Here is a 24012-nt window from a genome sequence, read left to right as displayed (position 1 = left end):
GACCAGGAGTGTTGATGAGGGTAATGCATTTGCTGTGGCCTATTGGTCAAGAAAGTAAGAGCCCCAGGATGCAGAAGGTAATGGTAGAAGGAAGTTTCTGTGACTGGAAGTCTGTTTCCATGTGGGTTTCCACAGGGCTCGGTGCTGGGACCCTTGCTGTTTGTGGTGTTCATAAATGATTTGGACCTAAATGTAGGGGGTATGATCGAGAAGTTCGTGGATGACACGAAAATTGGTAGGGTGGTAAATAGTGAGGAGGATAGCCATAAACTGCAGGAGGATATCAATGGACTGGTCAGGTGGGCAGAGCAGTGGCAAATGGAATTCAACCTGGCAAAGTGTGAGGTAATGCACTTGGGGAGGGCTAACAAGGCAAGGGATTAGTCAATGAATGATAGGACCCTGGAAAGTACTGAGGATCAGAGGGACCTTGGTGTGCATATCTATAGATCCCTGAAGGTAGCAGGGCATGTAGATAAGGTGGTTAAGAAGGCATATGGGATATTTGCCTTTATTAGCCCTGACATAGAATACAAGAGCAAGGAGGTTATCTTGGAACTGTATAAAATGCTGCTTAAGCTACAACTGGAATTCTGTGTGCAGTTCTGTCCACCACATTATAGGAAGGATGTGATTACACTGGAGAGGTTGCAGAGGAGATTTACCAGGATGCTGCCTGGGCTGGAGGACTTGAGCCATGAGGAAAGATTGGATAGGCTGGGGTTTCCTTGGAGCAATGATGGTTGAGAGGGGACCTGATAGAGGTGTGTAAGATTATGAGTGGCATAGATAGGGTGGATAGGAAGGCACTTTTTCCATTACTAGAGGGGTCAATAACCAGAGGGCATAGGTTTAGGGTAAGAGGCAGAAGGCTAAGAGGGAAGTTGAGATATTTTTTCATCCAGAGGGTGGTGGGAGTCCGGAACTCACAGCTTGAAAGGGTGGTTGAGTCAGAAATTCTCGTAACATTTAAGCATTTAGATATTCACTTGCATTGCCATAGCCTCCAGTGCTTATGGGCCAAGCGCTGGAAAATGGGATTAGTGTAGTCAGATCTTTGTTGATTGACGTGGACATAATGGGCCAAATGGCCTCTTGCTGTAGATGTCCAGGAGTATATGTCTGTCCCAAGCTCAGAAGAGTACCATCCCAGCACCTGTTTTATCTCATCTCCCACAACAGCCAACATGTGATCCCTCTGTCATTCTGACCTCGTTCCAGATAGCTCATCATTTCCTCCCAACTAAACATAAAGAAGACAAAGCCTCCACTCCTGAAATAAAGACAGAAGTGCTGGAAAAACTCAGCAGGTCTGGCAACATCTGTGGAGAGAGAAACAGAGCTAACATTTCAAGTCCATAATGACCCTTCTTCAGAACGGAAGAGAGGCAGAAATGTAATGAGTTTTGTGTTGTTGAAGAAGTGGGGAAGGTCAGGTGAAAAAAAAGAGAAGGTCGGGGTAAGCTAGAGGGTGGAGAAGATTAAATGACAAAGATGTCATGGAACAAAGGGCAAAGAGAGTGGTAATGGTAGTGATAAAGGAACAAAGCATTGGTCTAGAGTAGGTATTAAGAGCAGAATAAAGGTTAGCGCCGTCTGAAAGCAAAACTTGAGAACAAGATGCAGACTGACATTAGGGGGCAAAATATACAAAATGGAGGACAGAGTTCATGGTCTGAAATTGTTGAACTCAATGTTAAGCCCGGAAGGCTGAAAAGTGCCTAATCAGAAGATGAGGTGCTGTTCCTCAAGCTTGCATTGGGCTTCACTAGAACTTTGTAGCAGGCCAAGGACTGAACTGTGAGCATGAGAGCAAGATGGTGATTTGAAATGGCAAGTGACCGGGAGGTTGGGGTCATGTTTACGGACTGAGCAGACATGTTCTGCAAAGCAGTCACCTAGTCTGCGTTTGCTCTCCTAAATGTAAAGGAGAACGCATTTTGAGCAGTGAATACAGTTTACTAAATTGAAAGAAGTACAAGTAAATTGCTGTTTCACCTAGGAAGTGTGTTTGGGACCTTGGACAGTGAGGAGAGAGGAGCTAAAGTGTCAGGTGTTACACCTTCTGCAATTGCATGGAAGGTGCCATGGGAAGGGGATAAGGTGTCAGGGTGATAGAGGAGTGGACCAGGGTGTCGTGGAGGGAACAGTGCCTTTGGAATGCAGACAGGGTAAGTGAGGGGAAGATGTGTTTGGTGGTGGCATCGTGCTGGAGGTTGTGTAAATGGCAGAGGATAATCCTTTGAGTGTGAAGGCTGATGGGTTGGAAGATGAGGACAAAGGGAACCCTATCATGGTTCTTGGAGGGATGGAAATGGGTGAGAGCAAAAGTGCAGGAAATGGGGTGGACATGAGTGAAGGACACGAGTGAAGGACCCTGTCAACCACAGTTGGGGGGAAATCCTTGGCAAAAGGAAAACATGTTGGAAGCGGTGTTGTTGAAGCTGGCATCATCAGAACAGATGTGATGGAGACGGAGAAACTGGGAGACTGGAATGGAGTCCTTATAGGAAGCAGGGTGTGAGGAGGTGTAGTGGAGATGGCAGTGGGAGAAGGTGGGCTATTAATAAGTATTAGTAGATGGTCTATCCCGAGAAATTAAGACAGAGAAGTCAAGGAAATGAAGGGAATGTCGGAGGTGGACCATCTGAAGAAGAGAAGGGTGGAAATTGGAAGCAAAATTGATAAGGGATAAGAGGGATTGTCCTATGAGAGGTTAAATAGACTGGGCCTTTAGTCTCTGGAGTTTAGAAGAATGAGAAGTGATTTCATTCAAACATTCAAAATTCTTACAGGGCTCGACAGGCTAGATGCAGGAAGGATGTTTCTCTTGGCAAGGGGCCACAGTCTCAGAATAAGGGGCAAGCCATTTAGGACTGAACAGAGGAGGAATTTCTTCATTCAGAGGATGGGGAATGTTTGGCATTCTCTACCCCAGAGGGCTGTGGAGGCTCAGTCTTTGAGCGTGTTCAAAACAGAAATTGATAGATTTCCATGTATTAAAAACATCAAGGGATACAGGGATAGTGCAGAAAATGGTGTATTTTCTTATGAGAGTATTGGAGACGGGTGAAATGGTCTGTTGAGAGGGGAATCAGGGGGAAAACTCTCCGCTGGTTGGAGTCATACCTAGCACAAAGGAAGATGGTTGTGGTTGTTGGAGGTCAGTCATCTCAGCTCCAGGACATCACCGTGGGAACTCCCCAGGGTAGTGTCCTCGGTCCAACTATCTTCAGTTGCTTCATTAATGACCTTCCTTCACTATAAGGTCAAAAGTGGGGATGTTCGCTGATGATTGCACAATGTTCACCATTTGTGACTCCTCAGATACTGAAGCAGTTCATGTCCAAATGCAGCAAGACCTGGACAATATCCAGGCTTGGCCTGACAAGTGGCAAGTAACATTTGCGCCACACAAGTGCCAGGCAATGACCATCTCCAACAAGAGAGAATCCAGCCATCACCCCTTGATGTTCAATGGCATTACCATCATTGAATCCCCACTATCAACATCCTGGGGGGTTACCATTTAACTGAAACTGAACTGGACTAGCCATATAAATACTGTGGCTACAAGCTCAGGTCAGAGGCTAGGAATCCTGTGACGAGTAACTCACCTGACTCCCCAGAGCCTGTCCACCATCTACAAGGCACGTCAGGAGTGTGATGGAATACTCCCCACTTCCCTGGATGAGCGCAGCTCCCACAACACTCAAGAAGCTTGACATTGTCCAGGACAAAGCAGTTTGCTTGATTGGTACCACATCCACAAACATTCACTCCCTCCTCCACCGACGCACAGTAACAACAGTGTGTATCATCTGCAAGATGCCTTGCAGGAATTCACTAAGGCTCCTTCGACAGCACCTTCCAAACCCACCACCACCTAGAAGGACAAGGGCAGTGGACATATGGGAACACCACCCCCTGGAAGTTCCCCTCCAAGTCACTCACCATCCTGACTTGGAAATATATTGCCGTTCCTTCACTGTTGATGGGTCAAAATCCTGGAACCCCTCCCTAACAGCACTGTGGGTGTACCTACAGCAGATGGACTGTAGAGGTTCAAGAAGCCAGCTCACTACCATCTTCTCAAGGGCAACTAGGGATGGGCAATAACTGCTGGCCCAGCCGGTGAAGCCCACATCCCATGAATGAATAAAAACAGCTGCAGAAAGAAAATTAGAAAAAAAATTGTGAGGAATCCCATGGGCAGCATTAAAGTTTGTACAAATATATTAAGAGAAAGAGAGTGGCTAATTGGAAATCAGGAAATGGCAGACTTCCTAAATAGTTACTTCATATTGACCTTCACAGTGGAGGATGAGAATAAAATAGCAGAGATAAAGAGAAAACTAAAAATAAATCAACAAGTAACTAACCAGACTCAGCTGACTGAAAAAAAGCAGGTGATGGAGAAACTAATGAGATTAAAGATAGACATAGCCCAGGACCAATATGAGCTCTAATTTTTTTGAAGTAGATGGGCTCTTTTTTGTGTGTGACAATGCACACATGGTAATTTAGAGGGACTGCTTTTTGTGCAGTCTGTGCTTGGCTTGCTGTGCGGCAGCACAGCTTAGAGGGAACGTAGCCCAGGACCCAATGGTTTCCATCTAGGGTATTAAAAGAAGTATGTGGACCAGTTAGCTTAGTTCAAGCATGTGGTTCAGATTAGCATCAACAGCTCGGGTTTGATCCCCTTTCCGGCTGAGGTAAACGTGGGAGCTGCCTCCTCACCCTGTTCCTGAGAGCGGAAGGCAATGACAAAAAACTGCCAAGAAAACTGCTCGGGATGAAGCATCAGCAGATAATGAGCCAAGGACCAGGCAGAGACTCGTGAAAGATGCAGTTAAAGAAATTGGTGATGCGTTAGTGAGGATCTTCCGAAACACCCTCGCTTCAGCAATTGTCCCTTGGATTGGAAAATCGCCAATATCATTTCATTATTTAAGAAAGGTAGGAGAGAGAAATGGGAAATCAGAGGCCTAGTATCTTGAGGTCAATTGTGGGGTGGCTACTGGAATTTGTTATTAAGGGCGGAGTGACTCTGTGTTTAGACAAGTATGATTTGATGAGAGAGAGCTAGTGTAGATTTGTAAAGGGGCAGTCATGTGCAATGAACCTAGATGAATTTTTTGAGGAGGTCAATGACATGGGAAATAAGGGAATGTCTATGAATGTTGTTTACATGGCCTTCCAGAAGACTTTCCACAAGTTTCCATACAAGAAACTGTAAACTCAAAAATTAGAGTGCATAGAATTGGAGGCAGCCTATTGATTTGGATAAGCAATTGTTAGGAGGTGGGAGACAGAGTAAGGTTAATGGGGATGTGCTCGTATTGGCAAGATGGGACTAGGGATCTGTCCTGGGGCTGCAGCTTTTCACTTATAAATTTGAACATGAGAATAGAGAATTGTATATCTAAGTTTGCTGACAACACTAAGTTCAGTGTCACAGTAATTAATGTGGATGGGAACAGGAGGTTACAAAGGGACATTGATAGATTCAGTGAGTGGGTCTAACTGTGGGAGATGGAGTTTGCTGTGTAAAGTGTGAGCTCATCCATTTTGGACCGAAGAAAGATAGAGCAGAGAATTTTTCTAAATGGTGAGAAGCTAGGAACTGTGGATGAGCAGAGATTTACAGATCCAAGTGCAGAAATCACTAAAAACAAGTGAACAGATACAAAACATAATTAGAAAGACTAATGGAATGTTGGTATTTATCTCATTATGTGCCAGTATTGGCTCTGTTGATAGCGCATTCGTTTTTGAGTCAAAATGTTCCGGTTTCAAGTCCCACTCCAGGACTGTGAGCAGTCAAGGCTCACACTCCAGTACAGTACTGAGGGAGTGCTACACTGCTGGAGCCTTTTGGATGAGATGTTGAACAGACAGAACTTGCTTTAGTAACTGGAAGCCAGTGTCCAGTGGCGTACCACAGGGATCTGTGCTGGGTCCCCTATTATTCGTCATTTATATAAACGACATAGATGACTATGTGGGAGATAGGATTAGTAAGTTTGCGGATGACACAAAGATTGGCCGGGTGGTTAACAGTGAGGTTGAGTGTCTTGGGCTACAGGAAGATATAGACGGGATGGTCAAATGAGCAGATAAGTGGCAGATGGAATTTAATCCTGAAAAGTGTGAGGTGATACACTTTGGAAGGAGTAATTTGACAAAGGAGTATTCAATGAACGGCATGACACTAGGAAGTTCTGAGGAACAAAGGGGTGTGTGTCCATAGATCTCTGAAGGCGGAGGAGCATGTTAGTGGGGTGGTGAAAAAGGTACGTGGGAAACTTACCTTTATCAATCGAGGCATAGATTACAAAAGTAGGGAGGTCATGTTGGAGTTGTATAGAACTTTGGTGAGGCCACAGCTGGAGTACTGTGTGCAGTTCTGTCACCACATTATAGGAAGGATGTGATTGCACTGTAGCGGGTGCAGAGGAGATTCATCAGGATGTTGCCTGAGATGAAACATTTATGTCATGAAGAGAGGTTGGATAGACTTGGGTTGTTTTCGTCGGAGCAGAGAAGACTAAGGGGCGATCTGATCGAGATGTACAAGATTATGAGGGGCATGGATAGGGTGGATAGGGAGCAGCTATTCCCCTTAGTTGAAGGGTCAGTCACGAGGAGACGTAAGTTCAAGGTGAGGGGCAGTAGGTTTATGGGGGATGTGAGTAAAAACTTTTTTACCCAGAGGGTGGTGATGGTCTGGAATGCACTGCCTGGGTGGGTGATGGAGGTGGGTTGCCTCACATCCTTAAAAAAGTACCTGGATGAGCATTTGGCATGTCATAACATTCAAGGCTATGGGCCAAGTGCTGGTAAATGGGATTAGGTAGGTAGGCCGGGTGTTTCTCATATGTCGGTGCAGACTCGATGGGCCGAAGGACCTCTTCTGTACTGTGTGATTCTGTAAGAGGCCATCTGGCCTTTCCAGTGGAGGTAAAAGACTTCATAGTACTATTTTGTAGAAGAGCAGGGGAGTTCTCCCCACTGTACTGACCAATATCTATCCCTCACTCAACATTACAAAAATAGATTATCCAGTTGTTACCACTTTACTGTTTGTGGGAGTTTGCTAAACACATAACAATGACTTCATTGGCTGTAAAGCACTTTGAGACATCGGATGGTTGCATAAAGCGCAATGTAAATGGAAGTCTTTTTCAAATAGAGCTGGAACACAAGTGGGAGGAAGTTAATTTACAGCTACGGAGATCTGCTTATCCCCCATCTGGGATAGCAGTGCTCTTGGCACCGTACCTCAGGAAGCATGTATTAGCTTTGGAGGGGGTACAGCGTAGACTTGTCAGAATGGCACAAGGGCTAATGGATTAAATTAAGAGGACAGGTTCCAAGACTAGACTTGTAATCTCCTGACTATTGAATAGTAATGGATGGTCTAATTGAGGTGTTCAAGATCATTAAAGGATTTGATAGTGTAGTTAATGAGAAACTATTTCCCATGGTGGGGGAGTCCAGAACCAGGGGGTGTAACTTTAAAATTAGAGCTGGGCCATTTAGGGGGTGATGTCAGAAAGCACTTCATCACATAATGAGGAGTGGAAATCTGCAACAGGGCTTGAGGGGCTGAATGAACAGTCAGTTAACATTGAATTTAGAGCTTCTCTTTGCTCTCTTGCATACACTCCTTAGCCTCAGCCAGTCCTACATCTGACACTACCTCCTTCAGCCTAGCATCCTCTGATTGGCCTTTTGTGCAAATTGCCCCCACTTTACCCCAGCAGATGGCAGAGCCATCAACCTCAGCTGCATATAGGTTCAGGAGAAGAATATTCAGTTCCCTGCACCTGCTCTGACTTTCTCAATCTGGCTGCCACCTGTGTTTCACATTCCCCTAAAGTCTTTGGCCAGGATTTTTGGTCCCGTCAACAGCAAGCATTGTTGTGGACTGGAAAATTCTGCCCTTTGTCTCTGTTGTGCTGCCCGGTGGATTATTTTGATATTTATTCATGTGAAGTGGTTGCTATTGCCTTCTGATTAGAATTTATTTTTCACTGGTTTATATTTTTGACTGTTACCTCTGCCCCATTTTATTTTCGCACAATATTCTAGAAAGCTTTGAGTTAAGTTTTTTTAATATGTTGCACACTGTGGATTCCTGTCTTCTCTCTGCAGGGTTTGAACTTTAACCTTTATGTTGCTCTTCTGTGCTTGATATCATTTTATAATTGAGCAACAAGATGTGTTTTACAGTGTTTGTATATTGAACCACTATACAGCACATTGTGTCATGTACAAAGAACACTGGGGTTACTCAGTTATGTTGTGTGATATGGCTTGTGATCAGAGACACTCATTTCCTGCAGGAGCCTCACTACATATTGCTCAATTTAGTTCCAACTGATTACAGTTGTTGACTAGCTTCAGAAGCAGAACTGACCTCTGAGAGGAGGTTGGCGATGATGGAGCGGGGGTAGTGTTCACTGGCTAGGAGCCCACACCTGTGGTTGATTGTTTTTTTTGCATCTCCTTAGCTCAGGACACTAAATTTCATTGTAATTGTACTGCGGCCCAGGTTAAGAACAACCAGCTCTCACAGGCCAGGGATCAAGCATGGGTCTCCTGTGTCTGACAGTATCACTCTGGGAGGTAATATCACTTTATTAGTTATTGAGCACTGTATAAATCTTACAGTTTATAAAGCTTACAGTTCACTGTTTAAAGCTTACAGTTTCTTGGTGTGTTTAATATTTTGCACAATAAGTTGAGTTGCAGTTTTACTCTGCTCATTTGCTTCATGTGAATAATTGTCGGGTTGTTTCACCATGTTGGATGTTCCTTGGCTATTACCATGGCCCAGTAAAACGTCTTCCTTTTGCATTTCTCACTCTCTGAAACAATGCGAGGACAATCACATAACTGGTATCCCTCATCTTTTCCAAAGTGTGGTGTCCAGATTTAGACACATTACTCCAGCTGGGACTAAAAGCTGTTTTATAAAAGCTTGGTATAATTTCCTAGATTTATTACTCCAATCATCCATTTATAAAGTCCAGGATCCAATATATTTATTAACTGTTTTGTTAACTGTCCTGCCGCCAGCAAAGATTTGTGTACAGAGATCCCCAGTGCTCTCTCTTCTTTCACCCCCTTTAAAATTGTACCATCTCGCTTGTATTATCTCTCCTTATCTTTCCAATCAAAATGCATCACTTCATATTTTTCTACCATGTCTTCACCCTTCCCATCAACCTGTCTATGTCCTTTTGAAGTCGATTGCTATCTTCCTCACTATTTACCACACTTCAGGTTTTGTCAATGATTAATGTATATTAGAAGCAGCAGTGGCCCTTGGACACAAAAAGCAGGACAAATCCAACCCGGCCAATTACCGCCCCATCTGTCTACTCTCAATCATCAGTAAAGTAATGAAAGGGGTCATCAACAGTGCTGTCAAGTGATTTCCAGTTTGGGTTCTGCCAGGATCACTCAGCTTCTGACCTCTTTACAGTCTTGGTTCAAACATGGACAAAAGAGCTGAACTCCCGAGGTGAGGGGAGAGTGACTGCCCTTGACATTAAGGCAGCATTTGACTGAGTGTGGCATCAAGGACCCTGAGCAAAACTGGAGTCAATGGGAATCAGGGGGAAAACTCTCCACTGGTTGGAGTCATACCTAGCACAAAGGAAGATGGTTGTGGTTGTTGGAGGACAGTCATCTCAGCTCCAAAACATCACTGCAGGAGTTCCTCAGGGTAGTGTCCTCGGCCCAACCATCTTCAGCTGCTTCATCAATGATCTTCCTTCTATCAAAAGGTCAGAAGTGGGGATGTTCGCTGATGATTGCACAATGTTCAGCACCATTCATGACTCCTCAGATACTGAAGCAGTCCATGTCCAAATGCAGTAAGACCTGGACGATATTCAGGCTTGGGCTGACAAGTGGCAAGTAACATGTGCGCCACACAAGTGCCAGGCAATTACCATCTCCAACAAGAGAGAATCTAACCATTGCCCCTTGATGTTCAATGGCATTGCTATCACTGAATCAGGGGGGTTACCATTGACCAGAAACTAAACTAGACTAGCCATATAAACACTTTGGCTAAAAGAGCAGGTCAAAGGCTAGGAATCCTGCGGCGAGTAACTCACTTCCTGACTCCCCAAAGCCTGTCCATCATCTACAAGGCACAAGTTAGCAGTGTGATGGAATACTCCCCATTTGCCTGGATGGGTGCAGCTCTCACAACACTCAAGAAGCTTGACCCCATCCAGGACCAAGCCGCCTGCTTGATTGGCAGCCCATCCACAAACAATCACTCTTTCCACTGCCAATGCACAGTGGCAGCAGTGTGTACCATTTACAAGATGCACTGCACGAATTCACCAAGGCTCCTTCGATAGCACCTTCTAAACCCGTGACCATTACCACCTGGAAGGACAAGGGCAGCAGATAGATGGGAACACCACCACCTGGAAGTTCCCCTCCAAGTCATTCACCATCCTGACTTGGAAATATATCGCCATGCCTTCACTCGCTGGGTCAAAATCCTGGGACTCCCTCCCTAACAGCACTGTGGGTGTACCTACAACACATGGACTGCAGAGATTCAAGAAGGCAGCTCACCACCTTCTCAAGGGCAACTAGAAATTGACAGTAAATGCTGGCCCAGCCAGCGAAGCCCACATCCCATGAATGGATTTTAAAAAATTAAATGGGGGATTTTAATATATACCTCCCTCCTCTCTAAAAAACAGCAGTTCACCATAACTTTTTTATCCCTTAGTCAATTTTGTGTCCATGTTGCTGCTGCCTCTATTATCCCATGGGCTTCAATTTTGCTAACAAGCCTAATGTGGTTTTTCACCTTTTAAATATCCATATACAGGACATCAACTGCTCTGCTCTCATTCACCCCCTCTGTAACTCACACCAAAAATCTCAATCAAGTTCATCAAACATGACTAGCCTTTATCAAATCTGTCTAAGTGGCTGGTAATTTTGTCTTAGATTATTGTTTCTGAAAACTTTGCCACCAACGTTAACCTGACTGGCCTCTAGTTGTTGTGCTTGTGCTTCTTTCCATGTTTTTGAACAACGGTATAACATTTGCAACCCTCTAGCCCCTTGTCATCACTCTTGTACCTAAGGAGGATTGGAAGATTGTGGTCAGTGTTTCCACAATTTCTACACTTACTTCCCTCCGTAACCAAGAGACATCTCACCTGGACTGGGTGACTTATCCACTTTAAATACTGCCAAACCTTCTAGCACCTTCTCTTTATTTTTATCTCATTAGTTATCCTATTAAAATTATTTCTCTTGGTAAACACCGATGCAATGTACTCACTTTGTTTCCCAGCCATGCCTCTGCCTCCATTTTAGTCCTTAAGTGGCCCTATAATTCTCTTACTTTTTCCATTATATGTCTTGAAGACCTTTGAATTCCCTTTTATGTTAGCCATCGATCTATTCACATATTGTATCTTTGTCTCTCATTTCCGTTTTTACTTCTCTGCAATTTTTATATTCAGCCTGATTCTCTCTTGCATTATCAAGCTGGTATCTTGATAACTAGATTGTTATCCAACCCATCTTCTCTTTCAAGAAGAAATGACTATGTGTCTGTATAAGTCGGACTCAACAATGAGTCAAAATCTCCTGGAAAATACTCCTCCTGGAATTAGACTGGGAATATGATGGGTGTGCTGACTTTGACTGAATGGCAAACTATGAGTACAACAGTAATGGACTTTAAGATCACAGATTATCTGCTGCTTTCTACATTACTATGCACGTCATTAATTTGTCATTGTATAAACTAGTGTTGCCTAGTTCAGTTGCCACCAGGCACATGTGACTCATCGGAAATCTAGGTGCAGTTAATTAGTTAATAGAATTTTAGTAATGCCCTCCATAACCTTGAAGTAATTCAAAACTCTGCTGCCTGGATCTTAACTCGCACCAAGTCCTGTTCACCTATCACCTCTGAGCTCGATCTTTGGCCTTCTGTTGGGTAATGCCTTAATTTTAAAATTCTCATCCTCGTTTTTAAATCCCTCCGTGGCCTCGCTCCCCCCAACTTTGTAATCTCATCCAGCCCCATAACCCTCCAAGATCTCTGCGCTCCTCTAATTCCGGCTTCTTGAATATTGTCATGAAATCCATTGATCAATGTGTCCCTAGGTAATAAATTAGCCATCTCTGGAGACTGTAACATTTAAGGTACAGGATGTTTCAATGCTTGTTGCAATTGTTCCCGCCTAGTTACAAGGGTGGGGCCTCTGGGAGTGTTTTGATAGGCCATCAGAACAGTTCAAGGATCAGTGAACACCTCTTTTGAGGCAGTCAGTTTTGGGGAATCTGCCAGCCCACAAGTGCCACAGAGATAAAAGGGACATAAACAGTTAAGTTAAAGAAAGAACTGCGGGGAGCAGACTTTGAGGGTTGTTGGGACAAAGGTACCCTTAAGAACAGTGGTGTTCTGCTTGGCATGGCCATAGTTCTGAATGTGTGTTTGTGAGCTAAGGTTGAGTGTACTTGGGAATCCAGGGAGAAGGAATCTTGGATGGTGCAATTGTGAGGTGGGCCATTGTTAAAGCCATTGAAATGGGAGCGACTTTTGGAGAGAATTCCAAGGAGAGATCTTGAGACAGAGTTTCAACGAGATTGTTTGACTTGGTGTTTACTGATGCCTGGGTGGGTTCTTGAGAAATCCATGGACTCTGTCTCAGTCACATCTGTCATTTACTCTGTGGTGTGGTGTGTTCGACCACAGTTTGTCTGTTAATTCACTTGTACCTCATACTTACCCTGAATGTTTGAGTGTAAGATACATATTGTAATCTGCTTTATCTTTCTGAACTTGTATAGTAAATTTTGTTTTTGTTTGTTCGAAACCTGTGGAATCTTATGGCTTTATTCCAAAAGTAGGTGTCTAGAATCTCAACCTTTATCTACATTAAACAAAATGTTATTGGTCTCTAACAGGATCCCTCCCCACATCCAGGTGTCTGGCCAAGGATCATAACAGCATCACTGTTGTTAATCGCTCCACCATTGGTGGCTGCCCCTTCAGCTGTTGAGACCCTAGACTCTGGAATTCCTTCCTGCAGCACTCTTTCCACCTTTTAAGACACTCCTTAAAATCTATTTCTTTGACCAAACTTTTGGTCATCTGCCCTAATAGCTCCTTATGTGGCTTGGTGTCATACTTTGTTTCATAACACTCCTGTGAAACTCCTTGGAGCTTTTATTATGTCAGTGGTGCTGTTGTCATGGACGCCATTATTGGACATATGATCTCAATGTTGAACTTTAATCATATAGAATGTTTGATAAGATGATCAGACATAAAGCAGAGTGCAGGTGTTTTTGATCATTGTGAGTGCTTTGTTGCCTTGGTTACTGAATGGTGGCAGATGTTTTAAGTAAATTTACATGTGATGTGCCTGTATTTGCATTCTCTGATTGTACATGAGGCATTTTACTAAAATGAATATGTGACTAATACACATTTTCATGGTTATAATTGTGGCTCGTGAACAATTTCTATTGTACAAACACATTGTGCTGTGCTGAGACAAGCTGAAAGCACAGATGATTATCCTGTATAAATATCCCTTTAGTTTCCAAGACTGCAGCGTGTTACAGGTAGCACCAAGCATGCAATGTTAAATCAGACAAAATGTGTGACTTCCTGAAACAACAACAACTTGTATTTATATAGCACCTTTAATGTAGTAAACCCTAAGGTGTTTCATAGGAGCATTATAATGTGACATTTGACATGGAACCTCATAAGGAGATATAGATGATGTATGTCAAAGATGAGGTATCTTGCGAATGGGTGTGTTTGGAGTAGAGGAAGTCTTTTGTGAATGGGAGTTGTAGGTAGGATGGGGGCAGTTTGTGAATGGTGATGTATGTAGTAGTTGGTATATTTTGTGAATGGGAATTGTTTGTAGAAAAAAGGGTATCTTATGAATGAGGGTGTAGAGGATGGGATATTTTCTGGCTGGGGTAGTTTGTGGGCTAGGGGTAATTTTTTTGAACAGCATGGAAAGGAATGTTTTTTGGAAGGGACAGCTTTCCCAGGTGTGTGTGTGTGTAGGGTGGGCATTTCCCTGAGGAGGTCTATTTTGTGTGTTTTTTCGATGGGAGGTGTTTGGTGGTGGTCTGATATCTCTTGGATGTATTTATGGGATAAGAGCAGAAACAAACAATTCTGGAAGTAAAAACAGAATTACCTGGAAAAACTCAGCAGGTCTGGCAGCATCGGCGGAGAAGAAAAGAGTTGACGTTTCGAGTCCTCATGACCCTTCAGCAGTTCTGGATGCTGCCAGACCTGCTGAGTTTTTCCAGGTAATTCTGTTTTTGTTTTGGATTTCCAGCATCCGCAGTTTTTTGTTTTTAATTCTGGAAATACTCGGGCCTGGCAGCATCTGTGGCGAGAAATGTTTTTTTTGCAAAAATATACTTTATTCATAAATCTTCAACAACATTTCAAACCATTTCAAAATCACCATCACAAAAATACAATCAGGTTCAACTTTTACAACATGAATCACAAGGTGTATCAGTACAAACAATGAATATTACAATCATTGGCAGACATTCATTTTGAGCTATACATCCGAGGGGCTCTTTACAGTTCCCAGCCCCTCGGTGCACTATGGCAGAAAGGTCTTAGGCAGCGACCCTTCCCCATTGCGCCTTTGTGGCGGCTGTCCTAAGCTTTAGTGCGTCCCTCAGCACGTAGTCCTGGACCTTGGACTGTGCCAGTCTGCAACACTCGGTCGGGGACAACTCTTTGCGCTGGAAGACCAACAAGTTACGGGCAGACCAAAGAGCGTCTTTTACCGAGTTGATGATCCTCCAGCTGCAGTTGATGTTTGTCTCAGTGTGTGTCCCTGGGAACAGCCCGTAGAGCACAGACTCCTGTGTCACAGAACTGCTCGGAACGAACCTGCATCTCTCTCCAGACTTTCTTTGCAAAGGCACAATCTACAAGGAGGTGAACAATAGTCTCTTCCCCATCACAGCCACCTCGAGGGCAACGTGCAGAGGGGGTGAGACTCCTGGCATGTAGGAAGGATCTGACAGGGAGAGCCTTTCTCACCACCAGCCAAGCTACGTCTTGGTGCTTGTTGGAAAGTTCTGGTGATGAGGCATTCTGCCAAATGATTTTGTCAGTCTGCTCAGGGAACCATCCCACAGGATGCACCCTCTCCTTTTCCCTCAGGGCCTTTAAGACGTTACGTGCCGACCACTGCCTGATGGACTTGTGGTCAAAGGTGTTTCTCTGCATAAATTTTCCCACGAGGGACAGGTGGTACGGCACGGTCCAACTACTTGGAGCGTTCTGTGGCAGTGTGGCCAGACCCATCCTTCGTAACACTGGGGACAGGTAGAACCTCAGCATGTAGTGACACTTAGTGTTTGCATACTGAGGGTCTACGCACCGCTTGATGCAGCCACACACAAAGGTGGCCATCAGTATGAGGGCAATGTTGGGCACGTTTTTTCCCCCTTTATCTAGAGGCTTGTACATCGTGTCCCAGCGGACACGATCCATTTTTGACCTCCAGATAAAGCGGAAGATGTCTCAGGTAATCACCACCACACAGGAGTGTGGAATGGGCCAGACCCGCGCCACGTACAGCAACAGCGAGAGTGCCTCACACCTGATGACCAGGTTTTTACCCGCAATGGAGAGGGAGCATTGCTCCCACGTGCCCAGTTTCCTTTTCACCATAGACACTCGCTCCTTCCAGTTTCTAACGCGTGCCCTGGTTCCTCCGAACCGTATCCCCAGCACCTTCAGGCCGTCAGCCCTGACAGTGAAGGGGACAAAGGATCGGTCAGCCCAGTTCCCAAAGAACATAGCCTCGCTCTTCCCACGATTTACCTTGGCTCCCGAGGCCAGTTCAAACTGGTCGCAGATGTGGATCAGTCTGTGCACCGACAGGGGTTCCGAACAGAAGACGGCGACATCGTCCATGTACAGGGAGGCTTTGATCTGAGTGCCTCCACTGCCTGGGATCGTTACTCCTCTTATGCCCGGATCCTTCCTGATGGACTCAGCAAAGGGTTCTATGCAACACATGAAAAGAACAGGCAAGAGAGGGCAGCCCTGCCTGACTCCAGATTTAATCGGAAAGCTATCTGATTCCCACCCATTGATAGAGACTGCATTACTGATGTTAGTGTAGACAGAATTAACATTTCAGTGATCTTTCACCTGAACTGAAGAAAGATAGGAATGTCAAGAGTTCTTAAACTCGAGGTAAGAGGGAGGGGTAAGAAGAACAAAATGGAAGCTCTGTGATAGGCTGTAAGGCAGGAGAGATTGAATAACAAAAGATTTCCTGATGCAACAACCAGAGCAGTAATGGGTATTGTAAAGGGACAAAGGCTGTGTCCAAATAAGGAGTGAATGGCTGATAACAGCCATCTGAGTGCAGCATGAAGGGGTAAAGAAAGTAAAGAGACAAGACTGACCCAGCAAAACAAATAAAAAACACAAGATAGAGGCTGATGTTCCTGGAATGGGCCAGTCCCGCGCCACGTACAGCAACAGCGAGAGTGCCTCACACCTGATGACCAGGTTTTTACCCGCAATGGAGAGGGAGCATTGCTCCCACGTGCCCAGTTTCCTTTTCACCATAGACACTCGCTCCTTCCAGTTTCTAACGCGTGCCCTGGTTCCTCCGAACCGTATCCCCAGCACCTATCGAAAGTTGTTAAACTCGATGTTGAGGTTAGAAGACAGTAGAGTGCCGAGTCGGTGTCTTGTTAGGCTTTGATTATTGTCTTTGGGAAGAGATATTTGTAATTTTTCAGTGGGGACCCTTACACAGGGAATATAGTTAGACAGTGCCTGATATAATTTTTCAGTCAATAATATTTGAAAATGTAGCTACCCCGGAATTTGTCTGACTCTGTGGTAGTGCGCTATATCCCGCAAAAGCCATTTAGAGATAGAAATTTTGAATGTAATCTTGACTTCATCCAAAACTCTGCCGCATTTATCCTAACTCGCACCAAGTTCCATTCTCCCATCACCCCTGTGCTCACAGATCTACATTGGTTCATCTTTATTTTCAAATCCTCCATGGCCTCGTCCCTCGCTACCTCTGTAATCTCCAGTCATACGACCTTACAACCATTGTTCCCTCTTGTGCTGCCAGCTTGTTGAACTGTGCAGTCACTTTAAGATTGACACGCAGCCTTGTCTGTGCACATCTTAAAGGGAATATTGCTTATGTGTAGCCTGCTAATTTGCTGCATGGCACATTCCTGAGTCCTACAATTTAGAGGGAACTTTGCTTACAGTCCTCTCTAACCCTCCAATTCTGGCCTGTTGCGCTTCCCCGTTTTTCATTGCTCCACCATTGGTGGTCATGCCATCAGCGGTCTAGACTGTAAGCTCTGAATTCCCCGCCTAAACCTTTCTGCCTTTCTACCAATCCTTCAAAATGCTCCTTAAAATCTCCCCCTTTGACCAAGCTTTTGGTCACCAGTCCTAATATCTTCTATGTGGTTCTGTAAAATCTTGTTTGATAATGCTCCTCTGAAGTGTCTTAGGACATTTAACTACTTTAAAGATACTATATAAATGTGCAATGTTGTTGAGGACCCAATAGCAACATCAGGCTCTACAAGTTCTGCAACACAGACAGATCCACTAAGCACAGTATCTTGTATATAAAGTGCCTGAGTAATACCTTGAAGAGAGACTTATTTGGGGTTAGTGGCATTGAGGCCGCAATCAGGTGAGGCATGATTATTGAATGGTGGAGCAGACTCAAGGAGCCAAGTGGTCTATTCCTGCTCCCAATTTATTTGTTCATATTCTGCTGTCCCGCGGACAACTACTGAAGTCCTGTGAACAATGGGTGAGGTGTTAAAGGACACTTAGCTGTAGCCCAGCAGTGGCCAGCACCTCCAGGAGAAAGAACTCATGTTGGGGAGAGGGTTTCTTGATGCTGGTTTATTTGGACTACTGATGATTTGTTTTCTTTTTCAGCACTGGCCCACAGAAGTGTGCAGCCTGCATCGAAGAGGGCATTTATGAAGAACCTTTGTCTCTTTTGGATGCGACTTCAGTAAGTAAATGACCACAAAGATTTCATTGCTGGAAACAACAGGATAAGGGTTGCCTTTAACTCATTGTGGGGATTACCAGCTAGAACTTAGCACAGATTTATTAACAAAATCCTGCACAACTGTCCCTGTCTCTGAGAGCAGGTGTCACATAGACTGACCTTTTCTGACTCGGATTGGGTAATGGAGATCATAGTAAGATGGTAACAGTTTGAGAGGAGGAACTTATCTAGCTTGTCTGTCCACATTATTCTCTTGGTGAATCTCTGATGATATCCTGAATCCTGTACATTGATAGGAACCTTTTTGGTTCCTGCTTGAAACCCAGTAACGTTTCTTCCACCTGTGTTGGTATTCTGTTCTGTAAACTGACCACTGTTTCATAAAACGGTTCCTCTTGCATTTCCTCATTTCTTTTGTCTCTATTTTGTAAAGGTCATTATGCATTGTGGAACAAGCAGCTGTATGTAATGTTGAACTTCAGCTAGAGTTCAGGGCTTTCTTCAGGAATATGCCTATCTCTTTAATCTCCTCCATTCCTTTGTATCCCTTCCTCAAATTCCTTTCCTCTGACTCTGTCCACTTAAGCATCACCCCAACCACCCAATCTTTCACCACCCTCTTAGGGGCTTTGCCTTCACTCACCTCGGCTGACATTTTGAAGTGTCCTGCCTCTTCACTTACCCAAGCTTTAGGCTATTCTCTTGATTACTCCTCCTTTGGTTCCATGTTCATTTTCCTGATTGTGCTTCTCTGAATCTGTTGGGACATGTTTCCACATTAAAGAGGGTATAAAAGTTCAAGTTCTTGTTTGGCAAAAGAAGCCAAGAGAAGGCTGGTAGGAGCCAAGGTTATTCCAGCTTCAGGCAGTGTTTGAAAGGGATTAGAATGGTTGGACCTGTGCCCTTTTTGTTTTCTGTTGCTGGTGTTGCCCCATCACTGGGACTAGGGTGAAATCACAGGGCACAGCCGCCATGTCCCAGGCACAGTCATGTGTTCCATTACTCAGGAGAGGGCTCAGCAAGATAGAAGGAGCTTTAATCTGCTCACTATAACCTGAACTAGGACTGTTTGTTGACATGAGAGTACCTTTGGTGGAAAGTCACTCTACAACATTGGAGTACAGTACTGGTGAGTATAGGCCTGTCACTGAGAGGAGCACTATGGGAGGATAGATTAAGAATATCATTGTTGAAGTAGATTTTTCATTTAGTTTTCCTAGTATGTTGGTATCAAGCTGAGTACTGCACAAAATGAGTTTTCTTTTTCTGAGTAGATGTTAACTGCTCTTGTAGAATTGGTAATTCTGCCAAACATTTAGTAGTTGAGATAAGCTGTTCATTTTATCCTGCCCAGTCCACCTCAAGAACTGTGTGATTGTATCAGGGATTCCCACCCACTCTCTGCTATTGCTCATCTACCTGACGATGAAATTAGGCCCTGAGCATATAAAATAAAATTAAATAAATCCAGAAGGGAATTCAGAATAGAGTGGTTAAAATGTAAAACTTACAACCACATGGAATAACTAAGGTGAATAGCAGAAATGCATTTAAGGAGAAGGTAAATAAACACATGAAGATGAAAGGAATAGAAAGATGGCTGAAGTAGGTTAGGAGGAGACTCATATGGAGCATAAACAATTTGATATTCCATTTGGGCTGAATGGCCGGTCTCTGTGTAACAGAATATGCTGCAAAAATATCTCTTTCTCATTCACAGTTCCCCCTTCCTCAGCAGATATTGATACAGCTTGCTGTTCGAAGTAACCTGAACAAGTCCTAGAACCAACAATTCATTGTTGTATTCTTCTTCCCTCTGTTAGGCGTTCCCGGACAATGCGGCTCGCAGGGAACTAGACAATCTGCCCGCATCTTGTAACATTGAGGGCTGCACATGGAAGGGCACCATTAAGGAATATGAGGTGAGAGGAAAGAGTTAAAACAGAAGTGTGAAATTTTAAATGAAAACTGAAATGCTTGGAACTGGGCAGCAGGCCTGATGACCTCTGAAGGAAGGGAGTCCTCAGGTGCCGTGTAAACATTGTTATGGGCTGGGGAGAGAATAATAGGCAGAAGTCCTACTCCTTATTGCTATCCAGGGAACCCTGTTGGATTACTTGGTGAGTGTGGACGTTGGCTGAGGTTGGGATTGGACTTGGCCATGATGCTCCTCCTTTCTCTTGCAGGAATCACTTGCTAACACTTACTGTCGAAGGCCACACACACAGAATGACCCGCTCCCTCTCTGGGCAGGTGACACTTATGGAGCTTTGCACCAGGAGGAACTTTTAGGAAAGGAGCAAAATTTAGGGGAAGGGGGAAAGCTGTAAACTCAAGCTACTTCTGGCAGTTGCCAGGTTCACACTAGAGCGGAGAACTAAACTGAATATAAAGTACAGAGGAGATCTCAAAAGGGAAAAACAAGGGGAAAAGAGAGTGTTTGAGAACAGAATAGTGGTAAAAGTAAAAAGAAATCCCAAGGTTTTGCATAAATATGTAAATAATAAAAGGGTAGTTAAAGGAAGGATGGGGTTGATTAGGGACCAGCAAAAGGAGAGCATCTTGTGCAGGTAGCAGGGCTGGCTGTGGTATTAAATGAATACTTTGCATCTGCTTTCACAAGAGAAGAGGACATTGCCAATTCAGTAAAGGATGAGATGGTAGTGATCTTGGGTAGGATAAAAACAAAAACAGAATTACCTGGAAAAACTCAGCAGGTCTGGCAGCATCGGCGGAGAAGAAAAGAGTTGACATTTCGAGTCCTCATGATCCTTCGACAGAACCCAGTTCTGTCTGGGTTCTGTCGAAGGGTCATGAGGACTCGAAACGTCAACTCTTTTCTTCTCCGTCGATGCTGCCAGGCCTGCTGAGTTTTTCCAGGTAATTCTGCTTTTGTTTTGGATTTCCAGCATCCGCAGTTTTTTTGTTTTTATCTTTGGGTCGGATAAAAGTAGATTGAGGGGATACTTAAACCGGCAGCGCTCAAACTCAAGTCACTCAGTCCAGGTGGGATGCATCATTGAAACATAGAAAATAGGAGCGGGAGTAGGCCATTCGGCCCTTCGAGCCTGCTCTGCCATTCATTATGATCATGGCTGATCATCCAACTCAATAGCCTGCTCCCGCTTTCTCCCCATACCCTTTGATTTCTTTTGCCCCAAGAGCTACATATAACTCCTTGAAAACATACAATGTTTTGGTCTCAACTACTTTCTGTGGTGACAAATTCCACAGGCTCACCACTCTCTGGGTGAAGGAATTTCTCCTCATCTCAGTCCTAAATGGTCTACCCCATATCCTCAGACTGTGACCCCTGGTTCTGGACTTCCCCACCATCGGGAACATCCTTCCTGCATCTACCCTGTCTAGTCCTGTTAGAATTTTATAGGTTATGGAGGTGGAAATTGCAGACTCTGGCCATACTCTTCCAATTCTCCTCGGATATAAGGGTTGATGCTAGAAGACTGGAGCATTGTAAATGTTACACCCCTGTTTGAAAAAGGGAAAGCAGATAAACTGGAAACTACAAGCCAGGCAGCCTGATGTTGGTGTGGAAACAATAATCCAGGACAAAACAAATTGGCATTTAGAGTAGTATGGGGTAATAAATGAAAGCCCAGATTTGTTAAAGGCAAATTGTGTTTGACTGACTCGATTGAGTTCTTTGAGATAATGAAGAGGAAGGAATAGTGAGTACAGTGCAACTGGAGTTGTGTATATGGGCTTTCAAAAGATGTTTGAAAAGCACATGAGGTCTTTCAGTTTATTAATAGAGGAATAGAATACAACAGCAAGGAAGTAACGCTGAATCTTGATACAGCACTGCTGAGGTACCAGCAGCAGGATCCTGACCAATTCTGGACATCACACTTGAGGAAGGATGTCAAGGCCTCTGAGAGGGGGTAGAAGAGATTTATTAGACTGGTGCCAGGGATGATAGACTTCAATTGTGTGGAGCGACTGTGTTTTTCCTTAGAACAGAGAAGGTCAAGATGAAATTTCACGGATTTGTTCAAAATGTTGAATGGTTTAAATGAAGTTAATAAGGAGAGAGTGTTTCTAGTTGGATGAGAGGTAGTAACCAGAGGGCACAAGTGAGGACAAATGAATCAAAGGTGACATGAGAAAACATTTCTTTACACAGTAAGCTGTTGTGATCTGGAATGGATAAGTATATGAAGGGAAATAAATTACAGCCTATGTGTACAGGAGAACTTTTTAGGTCAATATGTAGAGGGTCCAACAAGGGACGGTGTATTGCGGGACCTAATTCTGGGGAATGAAGCCGGTCAGGTGGCTGAGGTGGTGGTGAGGGAGCATTTTAGCGATAACGACCGCAACATGGTACAGTTTAAGTTTGTTATGGACAAAGAAATCGACAAGTTACACAAAAATGATTTGGATTGGGGGAGAGTGGATATAAATAAAATAAGGCAGAATCTGGCCAAGGTAGACTGGGAACAGTTACTTGTGGGGAAACTTACAGAGGAGCAGTGGGGGGTGTTCAAAAAGGAAATGGGAAGGGTACAGGCTCAACATGTCCCCTCCAGGATGATAGGAAGGAATAACAAGCCCAGGGAACCATGGATGACCAGAGATATTCAGGTTACGATGAGAAGGAAAAGAGAGGCTTTTAGCAGGTACAAGGGAAGCAAATCAGCAGAGGCATTAGTGGAGCACAGAAAGTGCAGGGTGGAGCTTAAGAAAGCAATTAAGAGAGCAAAGAGGGGATATGAGAAAGCTCTGGCTGGTAAAAGTAGGGAAAATCCCATGATATTCTATAAGTATATCAATGGGAAGAGGATAACCAGGGAAAGAGTAGGGCCCATAAGGGACCAAGGGGGCAATCTATGGGTGGAGCCAGAAGACATTGCTAGAGTATTGAATGAATACTTCACATCCATTTTCACCCAAGAGAATGAGGACGAAGGTATCGAACTCAGGGAGAGAGACTGTGAGGTTCTGAAGCAAATTGATATAGGGAGTGACAAGAAGGTATTGGAGGTGTTGGCAGGCTTAAAAGTGGACAAATCTCTGGATGATTTGTGTCCCAGACTGCTGAGGGAGGCAAGGGAGGAGATCACAGGGGCTCTGACCTGAATTTTTAATTCCTCTCTGGCCACGGGGGAGGTGCCAGAGGACTAGAGAACAGCTAATGTGGTTCCGCTATTGTTGTAGGGTTGTAGAGATAAGCCAGGGAACTACAGGCCAGTGAATCTCACGTCAGTGGTAGGGAAACTATTGGAGAAAGTTCTGAAGGAGAGTATCTGTCTCCACTTGGAAAGGCAAGGTTTGATCAGGGATAGTCAGCATGGCTTTGTCAGAGGGAGGTCATGCCTAACAAATTTGATTGAATTTTTTGAGGAGGTGACCGGTGTATAGATGAGGGTAGTATAGTTGATGTAGTTTATATGGATTTCAGCAAAGCCTTTGACAAGGTCCCACATGGGAGACTTATAAAGAAGGCAAATGCACATGGGATACAGGGTAATTTGATAAGGTGGATTCAAAATTAGCTTAGTTGTAGGAGGCTGAGGGTGATGACAGAAGGATGCTTTATTGACTGGAAGCCAGTGTCCAGTGGCTTACCATGGATCTGTGCTGGGTCCCCTATTATTTGTCATTTATATAAACGACATAGATGACTATTTGGGGGGTAGGATTAGTAAGTTTGCGGATGACACAAAGATTGGCCGGGTGGTTAAAAGTGAGGTTGAATGTCTTGGGCTACAGGAAGATATAGACGGGATGGTCAAATGGGCAGATAAGTGGCAGATGGAATTTAACACTGAAAAGTGTGAGGTGATACACTTTGGTAGGAGTAATTTGACAAAGAAGTATTCAATGAACGGCATGACACTAGGAAGTTCTGAGGAACAAAGGGACCTTGGCGTGTGTGACCATAGATCGCTGAAGG

At 44.2% G+C, this 24012-nt stretch overlaps 1 protein-coding gene across 2 annotated transcripts in view; it reads left to right on the top strand.

Annotated features, from left to right (window-relative positions):
* traf2b (Tnf receptor-associated factor 2b) overlaps window positions 1-24012 on the top strand; it is a 176425-nt gene that overhangs the window by 5043 nt on the left and 147370 nt on the right. For both annotated transcript variants that reach the window (XM_041193547.1, XM_041193546.1), the window contains exons 3-4: window positions 18017-18095; window positions 19919-20017. In XM_041193547.1, coding sequence (XP_041049481.1) covers window positions 18017-18095; window positions 19919-20017 — 178 coding nt within the window. The remainder of the gene's footprint in view (window positions 1-18016; window positions 18096-19918; window positions 20018-24012) is intronic.

This window comes from Carcharodon carcharias, chromosome 8 (genome assembly GCF_017639515.1).
Source record: "Carcharodon carcharias isolate sCarCar2 chromosome 8, sCarCar2.pri, whole genome shotgun sequence".
Lineage (NCBI taxonomy): Eukaryota > Metazoa > Chordata > Chondrichthyes > Lamniformes > Lamnidae > Carcharodon > Carcharodon carcharias.
This window is presented reverse-complemented; position numbering and strand designations above follow the sequence as displayed.